Source organism: Etheostoma cragini, chromosome 2 (assembly GCF_013103735.1).
Source record: "Etheostoma cragini isolate CJK2018 chromosome 2, CSU_Ecrag_1.0, whole genome shotgun sequence".
NCBI lineage: Eukaryota > Metazoa > Chordata > Actinopteri > Perciformes > Percidae > Etheostoma > Etheostoma cragini.
Window position 1 is genome coordinate 16542798 of NC_048408.1, and position 13774 is coordinate 16556571.

The 13774-nt window shown below is 39.4% G+C and overlaps 1 protein-coding gene across 1 annotated transcript in view; it reads right to left on the minus strand.

The window, feature by feature from the left end:
• Window positions 1–260: 260 nt before the first annotated feature.
• pcdh7a (protocadherin 7a) overlaps window positions 261–13774 on the minus strand; it is a 40807-nt gene continuing 27293 nt past the window's right edge. The window contains exons 4-5 of the mRNA XM_034858004.1: window positions 6332–6533; window positions 261–4371 (exon numbers count right to left, since the gene is read on the minus strand). Coding sequence (XP_034713895.1) covers window positions 3839–4371; window positions 6332–6533 — 735 coding nt within the window. The 3' untranslated portion in view covers window positions 261–3838. The remainder of the gene's footprint in view (window positions 4372–6331; window positions 6534–13774) is intronic.

Sequence of the window (13774 nt, forward strand, 5' to 3'; positions counted from 1 at the left end):
AGGACAACACAAGGGCTAAAGTTGACAGTGGATTAAAAGGAAAGAGAGAGAGAGGAGGGAGGAAACGCAGCAAAGGGCTGCAGGTCGGACTCCAATCTGGGCTGCAGCAAAGGCCTCAGCCTACATGGGGCGCACTGGGGGAGCTAGAGGTTGCCCCGCAAGCTGATATTTGTAAGAAAAATGATTTAGTTTGGAGTTATAATAGGTGCCCCAACTACTGCTTATCTCATAGTTACTGTGGAAAACAATTGAAAAACAAGAGTGTTTGAAGTTTTAATGTCAAAGTCAAACTTTTACATGATTCATCTTCATACCAAACCATTCGTCAACCGCTCCTTCTTCCTCAGTATAGCAAATGCAATTAGTTCATTATGTAATTACAGGAAGGGAGCAGCAAAAAAAACAGAGCCAGCCCCATAAGAAAAGAAAACAAAGAAGATGAAAATAAAAATAACATTTTTTTTCTTTTTTTTTTTCTTCTCAAGTGCAGATTTGAAGACCTTAGGCATGCCATTGTCTGTTATGGTTTCCAGTTGTCTGTTCTACAGTGTAGTTTTATCTGTACATGGCTATAAGGTTAAAAGCACGAGGGGGATGACAGGTACATGATGTGCACGGAAGTGTCTCGATGAGTGGGCAATGGACTCTTCTCTCTACACTCTTCTGTCTGTCTCCCCTCTCTGTTTTGCAGTAGACTGAAAGATATTCATGTTTAAACGTGCAGTATAAAAAAAGATACACACCCACACAGATTCATGTACAGCAAGTTCCCTTAAATCTGGTTGGAGACGTTTGAAAGGTGCCATAATGAAACTGCCATAAAACAGCAGTTTGAAGAAATATCTGCCACTTTGAAGAGGCAGGGCTGTGTCAAGAGTCTCTTTCCAAAGCTCACAAACTGGACGTTAGTTCTTCAAGACCTTTCCGGCCTCCAAGGGATGGAGACACACTTATCTCAACTATTTCTCCCAGAGAAAGAGCATGTGTCCTTCCGTCTCTCGGGGTCTGTACCCTGCAGGATGTTGTGATTGTTTTCATCAATCCCTTTTCAATTAACTCAATGCATCAGGCCTTTAGTTTTGTTTCATCCTCAGCGCAGTCCATCAATAACAGAGCTCAGTAAACAGCCATGTTGGGGATTTGGGGGTAATGAAGGCTTAGGGAGTTAAGTACATCAGTGGCCTAAAACAAGCTAAAGGGAGTCGGTCACAGAGTTGTAGGTATATACAGGTATACAAAGTGTAATCACACATGAAGCACACTCCTTTCTCAGGACAATTACCAATGTAAAATTAATGTACAGGACTCACTAGTTTACTGTTTTCACACATCCAGTTTCCTTTCAGTGAGGGCACAGTCAAGCCGCAACAATGTGTGGCAAAAACCACAAGTAGTTAGTGAACAAGAACATTGTCGCACATCTTACCTGAGTCTTGCTCTCTTTTGTGACTAAGTCTATATTCTACAACAAACTATGGACTAAACTGTAGCACCTCCTTTAACAAGCATGCCCCCTCTGCCTCATTTGATCCAAAACAACCAGAAAAATGAAGAGACACACTTACTGGCAATTTCCAACAGTGTTACATTTGCCAATCCAGACATTAATGAGATCAGTGCAGATCAAGGGAGGAGAAGAGAGGAGAAAAGAAACTCATTAAGACCACAGGGACGATCTAACCCTATTATCCCTATCACACCACTGAACCACACACTGATGATGGGAATTAAGATGTGCTGGCCCCGATCCACACCCACTCTTCAACCCAGTGCAGCAGAGTGTGTCTGGAGTCGTGCAGTTGCTGCTGGGAAGGACGAATGTGAAGGAGTTTGTTATCTGTGCAGTTCAGCACAGCAGTATGGGCGTGTTCAGGTCGGCACTGTGTGGTGAAAAGGGTGCAGCAGAACTCTGCGCTCCCACTACATTGTGTTCTTTTTTGTTACAGCCTGCAGCACCTTTTGTGCCCACTTTGGGCTGTGGAAATTGAGAGAAAGGCCCAAGGATACTCCAAACTCACTCCATCATAAAGTGGGAACAATTTTGTCCACTGAAGCTAACTCCCTTGCTGCCATCATTATCTCCATTTCTCCATAAGCACACACATATAATACAGATGTATCTAAATAGGCGTGGTGTCCAAAAAGGCGTGAGGTTTAAAAAAGAGAGAAACAAAGTTGGCATTATCTTTCTTTCATGCATAGTCCTTTTTTCTTTTCCTTTTTTCTTACAGAATTTTGGTTTTTCTATGAGTCCTACTTACAGTATGCAGAATATCTTATATTCCCACATTGTCTATCATTACATACAGCAGATGACGTGTTTGAAATTCCCTTTAATGTAGCCCCACACATCAGAGAGAGATGAGTAATTATTTAAATACATTTCATGTTTAAATACTCGCTGGGGGGAGCAGGCAAATGCTACAGCTAGTTCAATGAAAGGCAATATGTTAAAAAATGATGAATAAATGCACATACACACATAGTGCATATGAATTGCGCGTATCTTAACATGGGTTTGTGTTTCTACTTATATTTTAATATGCTGTGTGTGTGTGCGCGTGTGTGTGTTTGTTTTTTGTATGAAAATTAATGCAAGTTATTATATACCTCATGTTACACGGCCACTGAATCATGTCATAAACGGTGGCCCTATGCATGTTCACATTCTGTAAATGCACTGTATGAGTTTGTGTTTGCATGCTTAGGTCTGTGTGTGTAAGTGCGTGCATGCTTGCATGTGTATGTGTGTATGTGTGTGTGCGAAAGAACATTTATGATACATGAACACTGTTAGGATACAGTAGGTGTGTTGGGAACTCAGCACCTCTGTAAACTCTGAAACGGCGGACAGCAGCAGAGAGATACAACTGCTGCCATATCAAATACACACACACAATATATACATACAGACTGAGTGCGAAGGCAAAATAATGAACATATTTTCACATACGCTGGAATTCTGTGGCACTACTGACACTCTGAGAACCTTGTATGGTTACATTTGATTACTGTAAAAAAAGTATTTTTCCATTGTTGCAGTTTATTCTGAATCATTTGTTTTCAAAGATACCTGATTTTGGAGATCAGCACATTTTTCTACCGTGTTACTGTACAGTGACCACACTTTTGTCAGTACTTTGATACTCTGTTTATGACTTGTTAAGATTATCACGGGATTAGCAGTTTGATTAGTTGATATCCCTGTCTTGTGTTACAATAAAGTTAATTAGGCATTAGAAAGTTTGATTGGTTTGAATTAGATCCAAATAACTCAATCAAAGACCCGTTACTTCTTTTCATCTGTTTGAACTGGATAAGACCTTTATGGTTTTTCAGCAGATGGTTCACCAGTTGAGTCCAAATCTTGACTGCTGTAGCCTCGGTAAAAGGTTGTATATGCATTGAGGCATTTACAGCATCAGGATTTACTCAGTCTCAATGTCTCTCTTCTTCAAACAGACCCCTCTTTGTTAGAGGATCAGGCATGCATTGGATTCAGGTAGAAAGATGAAGAGATGAAGTTGTCCTCTTCCACATAGACGGATCTCTGCCTGTAGGCAACTTTCAATGATAGTTAAAAAACAGGTTTTTATTTTTTATTTTTTTTTAAAGTAGGCTACTCCTAGTCTGAGCTCTCTGATAAGGGGACCCATCACTTTCTAAGTTTAGGTGCCTATAAATAATAGTCAGAATCCAATCCAATCTTTTCTCAAATTTTCACATGTTCACGGGTTTCAAAGGCCTTCTAAACTGACTTGCCAGTATAGTCTTAACGCTCCCTGCTTTTTGTTAGAAAAGGGTGTGATGTGTTGATGATTGCTCTGTTGCAAAGCTATCACAGGTAAACCTCTCGGCGTGACAACGTGAGGCAGGACGTGGTCTTGTAGTCCCCTCCTGTCCGCGTCAGTGGTATGACTTCAGGTGGGTTCTTGCCTTCTCCTCCCTCCTCCTCTTGCTGGCGCCTCCCGAAGCCTGCGCTGCTAAATGTGTCATATGATGCCGAAGTCATCTTGCGGTTCAGAAGGTTACGGTTATGATCGCCCATGTTTCTATTGCGGTCTCCACTTCCCAGGGTGCCGAGAGGATCCCCATTGGCTAAGGGTAATCGCTGACCTTCTCCGCCGTCAACCACCCCGGCTTCTGAGCTAGCTGCACTGCCGGCGCTCTCGCTGTCACTCTCATGGTCGTTACCACGGAGATTGTTGTTATCATCTCCGGGGGCGAAGGTAGAGAGCCGTGGGGGGTCGCTGCCGTGGCGCTGGCGAGGCGAAGGGCGGACGGGCATCCAACAAGTGTCAGAGTGGCCAAACTCATCACACTCTCTGGTACACTTTCCTGTCAGAGCTACGTCTGGCAGCTGTCTGGCATCTGGACACAGGAAAGAGACAAAAAAAGAGGGATTGTAGGAAAAAAAAAGAAGAGAATGTCTTAATTTAGCAGTTTAATTTAGAGACACAGACAGGAAATATGGGCAGTGGTATGCAAAGGTAGACAACCAGAATCAAACTGGGGATAATGCTGTAATTATATGGTCTGTGTGTGAACCACTAGGCCACCAAGACCAGGCACTTTTACATCCCATTGGTGTTGGTTCAAAATGTTAGTGAGGCTACCAGAGATGCTGAGGCTGATGTTCTTCAAGGGCAAGTGGTCAAAGGGGAAGTCTATCATCTACAGTTCTGCTCATGAGTACAGGAACCTTAGCTTAAGTTGACTAAAAAGAATAATAAAAAAAAAAAAATCATCTTTTGGAAATTTATCTTATTGCCTTAAGTAAACAATTAGGAAAAATCCAACCCTTAAGGACACCTATTTTCTTTGTGAATGAATAAAGGATTGTAAAATAGATAAATGTTCTTCCTTAAAATACAAGGGTCATGAGTATAAACACCCCTATGTTAACTTCCCATTGAAGCAGGTCAGTTATTTCATGGATCCAGGATACTATGCATCCTGATAAAGTTCCCTTGGCCTTTGGAATTATAATAGCCCCACATCATCACATACTCTTCACCATACCTAGAGACTGACGTGGGGTACTTTCCATAAAATCATCTCTCAATGCAAATCAAACCAGCTGTATTAGGCTAACTGAAATAAAACCATGCCAATCTCTAGGTATTTACGATACATTATTCCTTCACAAAGAAAATTGGTGTCCTTAAAGGTTGGATCTTTCCTCATTTTTTAAGTAAGGCAGTAAGGCAACTCAAGCAGGGGTTCCTATACTCATGAGCAACACTGTATGTAAACCATTCATTTATGAATCAATATTGACATCAGGTTAGATGGACACAGGACTTATAATGATGATAAATGAGGTAAAGGTGACTTTTTATTTACATAAATGCGCTGGAGTCATGTTACAGATAGTTAAAGGTAAACTAAAACATTCCATACATCCCTTATGAGCAACTGAAAACAATACATTTATACAGTTTTCCTAATTCTGCTTTACTTGAATTTAACACATGAAAAAGAATATTTCTGTTGCATTCTGAAAACTAATTCCAGTTTAGTTGCCTACATACAACAGCAGCAGGAAATTCATGTGAAAGCAAACAAGCACATCATTATAGAGTATAATTATAAACCACACAATGAATTCTCTGCTCAATTCCTCTGAATCTAACCGTGAATAAAATGTATTAAACTCCACAATATCCTGAAGATTTCTCACATCGGTGAAAAAGCAACATTCAACCTCAATACAGCCAGTCACCAAAAGCATAGGGACCTTGGTGTGTTGCTTTAGTTGTTCCAACTTTGGTGTGGCCACATACAGAGAAAAGAGGAAAAGAAAATTAATTTTTTGCTTCCCTCCACCCTTGACAAACACCCAGTAGAAAAAGGTAAAAAAACACAATTTAGTTGGTGAAAGGGAAGATTTGGGGTGCTGACTGACAACAAGGCCACCAACGAGCCTAGGACACACCATACTGGCTTTTTCTAAAAAGCTCTTCTCATATCATCCAAATGTTCCAATTGCTTTATTCTATGAAACACATTCCTATCACATGAGGAAGAAAAGCCTCCTGAGACCTTGACAGCAAGTCAAGGTCTCAAAGTGTGTGTGTGTGTGTGTGTGTGTGTGTGTGTGTGTACGTGTGTGTGTGTGTGTGTGTGTGTGTGAGAGAGAGATTGTTAGTTTCTATATAATCAAAACATGGGTAAGCCGTTCACAGAATACAATACATAAAGCCTTGAGAATCAAAATATAGTTATTGTATCTGGTAGCCTGTTGGATGCAATTCTGAATGAGTTCAGTACATTTTATTGACTTCTTAGTGTGTGTGTGTGTGTGTGTGTGTGTGTGTGTTGCTCTGACCATTCTCCACATGCTCCTCCTCTCCCACACTGCCCTCTGGTGTGGTCCGCTCGTAGCCTTCCTCAGGCAGTGGCAGGGCTCCCAGCCGCGGCCCTGATGAACTCTTGCTGCTTGGTGTCTCCGAGTCTTCCAGGCCACTGTCATAGCAACCGCCATCCTGGGGTTGGCTGACTACAGAGAAGGTCACCCGGCGAAGGGTCCCCTGCAGGAAACATAAATACACAATATGGGATTAATCATCCTGGATTCCTAATCTGAGATTCTAAATCTGGGGATTAAGGCCTGTGGGCAGGGGTCTGCAAAGACATATTGAGATTATCTGATCGTGTTTGCCTTGATTATGAGCTTAGCTGCTACAGTGCAGGGTAATAGTCATCAACCAATCATGGCGGTATTTCAAAGTTTTCAGTTGGTTTTTAATCCCAGTTTAGATTAATGCTGCTGGACATGGCTGATGTTTACAAACCTCTATCTGCCTGGGGACACTTGACACTCCAGACACACTGGAATGGTGCCCAGTAGCAGCAGCTGGGTAATATAGAGTCTGTTCTCAAAAACACTTACTTGGTGCTCTATTAAAATAAGTGAAGGATGTTAAATGAACAGTGATATCTGATGATTTTGTATATTTTTATCATTGTAAATAATTGATCTTATTAACACGTCTGTGTACTAGAAGCCTTTTATACACATCAAAGGTTAATATTTACGGCAAATAACATAGGCATTTTGGTTAATTCTTAAGTCAATTCGAATTACACCATCTTGTTATTCATACAGGACAGTGATGTGAATAAATACTCACTAACTAATCAAATCTGCAGCTGAAAATAGTTCCCAACAAAAATACTATTTAAACCTAAGTAAAGATTACTAACTATTACAGTGTCCATATGTTTTAGATATTGATGTAATCTTTTTGAAAATGAAACTATAATATTTGCTACCTGTTTCTAAAGATTTACATCTTTAGAAGAAGAAATGGGCTTTGGGCTGAGTGTCACTGAAAACTAATGAGAGAAGGCTTAACACATTGATGGTCTTGATCTTGTCGTGGATTTGTTAACGACAACAAAAATATCGAAAATCATTCTTATCCTTTCAGCTCTTTTCGTTTTTTGTTTTAAATTCTTCTTTTTTTAATCATCCTTTAGCAACCCCTACAGTATGTTTTAGTTAAATGGTTAATCTGAATTTTATTTGAACAAAATGAAGTTTATAAATGATTAATAATAATTGGAATATAATAATAATAAAAGAAATATTTCTTCTGTTTTGGAAAGCTTGAAGTGCAACCCTGAGGCTTGGACATGCATCACTGTGAACACAAGACAAACACGCCATCCACCACCACCGACACACTCCCAATCCTGCAGTGGAAGGGGGGGGGGGGGTGATTCAGTGACAAATCACACCCTTGTCTTAAACTCAGCATCCCACCTGCTGTGATTTCCACACACAAATCACCCCATTCTAGTTAGCAGACCAATTTTCACTTTGGATAAAAAAAGACTGTAATAAATCCATGTTGAGAGAATATCAGAGGGAGTTAAATGACTCTGTCTGGCCTGGAGGGATCACTCTGCATCAGGAATCCCATTTCTATACAAAACCCCTCCTATCTCGTCTTATACTAATTTATCTGCTCGCAAAATTACAACCCTTTTGATTTAGAGCTGCTTTAAAACACGCAGCGTATAGTGAGGAAGAGAGGGAACAGAGGGATGGTGCAGATTAGGGTGGAACAACTTCAGCTAGAAACGTCGCCTCAGGATAATCTGCAGGGAAAAGGATGGACGGCTGGCATAAAAGCCCAAACTGAACCTTTTTTTTTTCAAACACCTAAAGAAAAGGGAACATTTGAACATTTCAACTAATGAACATGCAAGAAGAGGAGCGAGGAACACAGCTACATCAATTAAGCCCAACGGGGAAATTAATGGAGCACTTGTTTCTTCTGCCATTTCTTACAAACGCTTAAATGAAAAGGGGATGAGAGAAAGTGACTCAGACAGCAGAGATTGTGAGCACAAGCAAGACTTAAGAAGAGATATTAGATTATATGGAAAAAGCTGCAGTTCTTGGAATCTCAGTGGCTTCATCTTAACTCTACATAGAAAGCAATAAAATTTTTTACCTTAGATGAAACAGTCCAACCTCTTTTCTAGTTGCTCAGAGTCGGGGCAATGGCACAGAGAGGAACAAATGTGTAAGGCCACAGAGGGCATAACTTCAGTTTTTCTGCGATGAGAAAGAAGTTAATTGTATGACCTCATTGTATTAAGTTTGTCTTTTGAGATCAGTGATGTCGACATCACAAACAATTCCTTGACTTCACAAGCTGTCAAAACTGTTTACTTAGGATCATTGAATAATAATAACAACATCATGGCAGAATTATTTTTGAATGATCCCAGAATCATTAATTTATGATAATGATGTGGCAAATTGATAATTATTTCTGAACACAAGACAACAAGAGACATTATTTCTCCACAAGCATTTCCTCGTCAGCCTTCTTTGCAAACCATCTGGAGAAAAAAAACATCACATCATTTTTATCCATTTCTAAAGTTCTAAGTGCCTCTTCTTTTACTAATTCAAACAATGACAGTAATGATCTCCTTGCTCAATTTTTACAACGTTAAGCAAAATTAAAATGTGTATTTTCATTAACACTGGTAGACATTGATGTTACTTTTCAATATGTTGTCTTTAAATAAAAAACAACATATATCACACGTATTTTGCTTGTGTTTTTACAAACAACAGCAAGGACATATGCCATTTTCCATTTTCATAGGAAATACGGAACCTGAGAATAAATAGATTTTGTATTGTACAACTGATATTTTTTCATCCAGATAGTTAGAAGAGTCTTTGAGAAGTCCACAAGTGTTGTTGTTACATAATATTAAGAGTTCAAAGCCATTGTAGTAGCTCTGTGAGCTGTACTTGGGCTTAGAGTTACATGTAAATGCTAATGTCAGCCTGCTAACATGCTCACAACGGCAATGCTAACATGGTGATGCTAAGCAGTATATGGTAATACATCAGATTCACAAATTTTGGCTAGGATTACTATATAAATACAGAAATCCAGCCTGTACTACGGGGCCAGACTTGATCGACAGACAAGGAGAGAGTTACTATTGTAGGCCTGCTGCTGATCGCTGTGTGTGTGTGTGTGTTCTGTTACAGAATTCATCTGTTCAGCCTTGATTCCATCTAATTCAATTTCTCTCTAACCCTCTTTCTGGTCAGAGCTGCCCCCTTTCATTCCTTCATAATTCATCATTCATCCTGATAATTTTATTTTCTATTTCTCTCCTCTATCCTCCCTTCCTTTGGACGATCCTGCAGTCAACTACCTTCACAGCCTTTCACAGCTATAACTCTCCCTCTTACTGTCTCTCAAATAGGCCTACTTCCTCCTCCCCCTCCATTTCCTTCTTCTCTCGCCCGTCAGCTTTATGATGTGACGATCGATGATGTGTCCTTGACCTTGTTATGAGTCCCTCTCCTCTTCCCCACAGCAGGCTTTATTGACCCACAACTCCCCTATACTCCCTAATCCCCCTTTTCACTTCTTTCGCTCATCCTCCGTCTTCTCTTTCTCAAAGTCTTCTGCTCACTGACAAACCTCTCTTCAATTCTTTTGGCAAATTCCATATTTTGGCACATTTTAGTCATTAAATTCTACTAATTTTGCATTCTACACTTTCAGTCCCTGTCTCCCAATCTGGCCTTTTTTGTCTCACTTTTTTCCATTCTAAATTTGGCTTTATACTTTTTCACTTATGCCTGGACTACTCTCTACCCATTCTAACAATTTCTACCAGTGTGAAGTTTTTTAAAGCTTTTAACATTTCCGTCTTTTTTGCTCATACCTCTTTCTTATGTTCCGTCTGCTTTCTAAGCTTTTTCCTCTAATAAAAAATTCTGTAGCCCAAATGCCCTTGATCTTTTTTCAACCTAACTCACAAAGCCTATTTGTACGTGCATGCATTCAGTCTTTATTGCGCAATTGCAATAAAGACTGATTCCTGAATAACCAAAATATCTAGTGAATGTTGACACACATTGATCTGTGTAAGCACAACCCCCCACACACACTCTGCAACACAGACACATACGGATGAATTGGCCAAGGTCCAGTGTGGCCTATGAATTTATGCCTGATGGTATAATAATTGGGTTTGACGGAGGACATAAAAAAACCTTCCCCTTAATCTGACACGGGCCATTACAGTTCAATACTGACATGGGAGCTTCACTCATTTGCAAGGCAGGGGGAATATGTTTGAGTGGGTGTGTTGAGTGTGCTACAGTAAGGGAGTTACTGTACAGTTATTTATGGAAGATATAGGCAAGAATCAAACAAATGCATGATGGGTTTGAACTCCGAATAAACTTAACCATCTGAGTCTTGCAGCGCTAAAGGAATTGTGAAAAAGTTCCTAATATATCTTTCATTTCAGGGCAAGAGAGTGTTGCGGTGCACGCGTGTGTACATATGCTTATGAGTATGAGTGAGACTTCGCACCTTTATGTTTGTGTTTTATGGCTGTGTATGAGTGTGAGACGATCAAAGCCTGCAAGATGTGTGATGTCAGCCTGTGAGATTACGTGCGTATGTGTGTGTTCGTAGTGTAAGCAGATGCGTGTGTGTGCGCGCGCACAGGTTGGCTCAGTCATCAAGGTAATTAGTGTGTAAACCTCCTTGCTGTCGGTTCAAAGAGAATTAACGAGCTGTAGTTAATTAACAGTCCCATCTCTTCCTGTTACATGTGTACATGTGAATATTCAACGCGTGTGTTTGCGTGTATGTGCAACATCTGCACGTCTGACTCTTTGTGCTTGTCTGAGCACATTTGGATATGAGTTTGTGTTTGTGTTTGTCTATGCCCTGCTACATTTTGGTCTGCATAATGAACAGACAGGATGTGGCTTATGCATAAACCACAACTACAAATATGGTTGTAGGACTAAAGCCACATTTCCCTTTGGTTCTCTGCTCAGTCTCATTTATTTTTTACATCATCTAGGTAAGAGTGCCCATCTATTTTATTGATTAATTATTTGTTTGTTACACATACATTACATTGTTTAATTTCCTCTTTAGTATAGCAAGTATAGCAAATATTTTTGGGTCACATTAATGCTCAGATTGGAGGTCAGATTCCCACTGCAGACATCTGTTCATCCATTTACTAAAGTGAGGATGTCATGCATAATCCATAGCTCAGTGGCCACAGTGCATAGTCTAACTGTACCGGCATATCCCATTTTAGACATATCACAACATATGTGCACTTTACAATCAACATTCAGCATACTAAATACAGACTAGGTAAACTTATAATTATTATTTTCTGCACCATAATATAAGTGACATTTGACTGACCAATATTTATTTATGATCAATATACACTGACAGTATGGGACAGCCTTTTGGCCTAAACTGATATTTGATAGAGAGGATGTGGCCAAATCACTCGATAGAGGCTGTTATATTATAAAAATTACATTTGGGCTAAACATCTCTTGCATTTTAATTACATAAAAGATGTTTTACTTGCCTGCTTGCTTCTCTTTATCAAAAATTTATCCGACTGTGGCAGGAGGCATTCATATGTTTAAATGACTGCAAATGAGGGATGATATTTTCTAATATTTCACAAAATCTGTTCATCAGTTACAATGCTGTAAGCTGTACTGATGCCCGTCGGCCAGCATCACAAATGATAGATGATCTTCTTTTACCCACTTTCCTCCATGTAGTTTTTACTGTGCTGAAAAAAGCAACTGGAGGTAGGAAAAATATTTTTTCTTTGAAATGGTTATGTTTTTGTGTTCAGACCGCCAGAAGTCAGACAGTTTCATGAGCCAAATGTCAATCAAGCAGACACCATGTCCAATTTGTAATCACTCCCTCCAGACACCTGACGTTGACTGAGGGGTGTAGCCTTTCGTGTTAATATCCCCGCCAGTTGTCCGTCACTGGTGATTTCAGCCTGTAGACATATTTATTGCAAAGCGCCAATATTTCTGAATATGATTATTTTCCTACCTGAAACAGGATTGTGTGACCCTTATGGGATATGGTAATTCTTAATTATAGGGCAGACTCATAGAATTCTTTAAGTGGCTGAGCAACTCTAGTGGGTAGGATGACCTATTTAATGGATAGATCAACCATTTTCAGTAAAACACAAAATATGGTTTTATTAAACAATGTATTCACACAATAATTTTTTTTATGAGTGAATACATGTTAGAATGTGTGTAGAATATTTTGATGTAGCTTCCAGTAAATCTCAACTGTACTGATCGAGGAGATATCTGATTAATCAGTGCAAGATCGATATAACGGTCTAATATTACTATTTTTGATTATACGTCACCCCATTCTGTGTCTCATATGATAGCTTATTTACTCCCTAAATATAACTGAGCTGATAAAATGTCAGTCTGCTGCTTATTACAGCTATAACTGTGCAGAATGTGTAAGGTGATATTGCACTTTTGCTTCCACAACACAGAGTGAAAACTAATATGCTTCTGTTGACACGACATAGGTGTAGTGCCAGACTTCATTTCTGGAATGCTGATCAGTCAAAATGACCTTTGCCTCTGCTCTTTTGTTTTGCCACCATTTAGAAATTGTGTTGAGCTAATGCAGCCAGCAAACGTGTGTGTGCTCATACTTTGAAAGTGGAGGGAGTGTTGGAATGAACAAGTGAGTTCAATAACTGCGAGTTTATTATATTCAAATATTATTAAAAAAGACTGAGTTTGTTTTGACTGTTTTTTTATTACAAATTATTGAGCAGTTCCCTCCCCTCAGCAGTTACGTGATGTCACTTTGCATGATTAAACTGTCATGCAAAGATGCTTTGTGTGGCAAAACTAACTACATGGATCGATACAGACTATTGTGGAATTCATATAGTCAAAGTGAAACTTATTGTTCTAGTGATGACATGTTTCATTACATGTGTGCTTTTCCTTACTCTTTACTATTGTTTTCTGTCACTGAAATTGTGCTACCATATAGCCCAGATGTACTCCAGATGTCTTCTGTTATCATTTTATCATAATCTCTTATAAGCACCTAAAGTGTGAACTTTGGTGGTGAAAAATCTCATGAATATTGTTAGTGTTTTTATCTCATCTACACAAACCTCTAACACTTTTTTCAATCGCTTTTCCACTGTTTTTTATCACAGTACCAATGAGGCCAAAACTAAAACAAAAAAACAAAATAAAACTAAACTTTGACTAAGTGATTTAGTGAACTAGTCAAATGTCTCTGTTCTTGCTTCTTAGATTACATTTGCTCCAAAATCTGAAATGTTTGCTGGAAAATCTTTTGAAACCTTTTGCTGTCAACTGTTAAGTTATGCATCAAAGGCAGAGAGGGGGAGAAACAGTGAAATA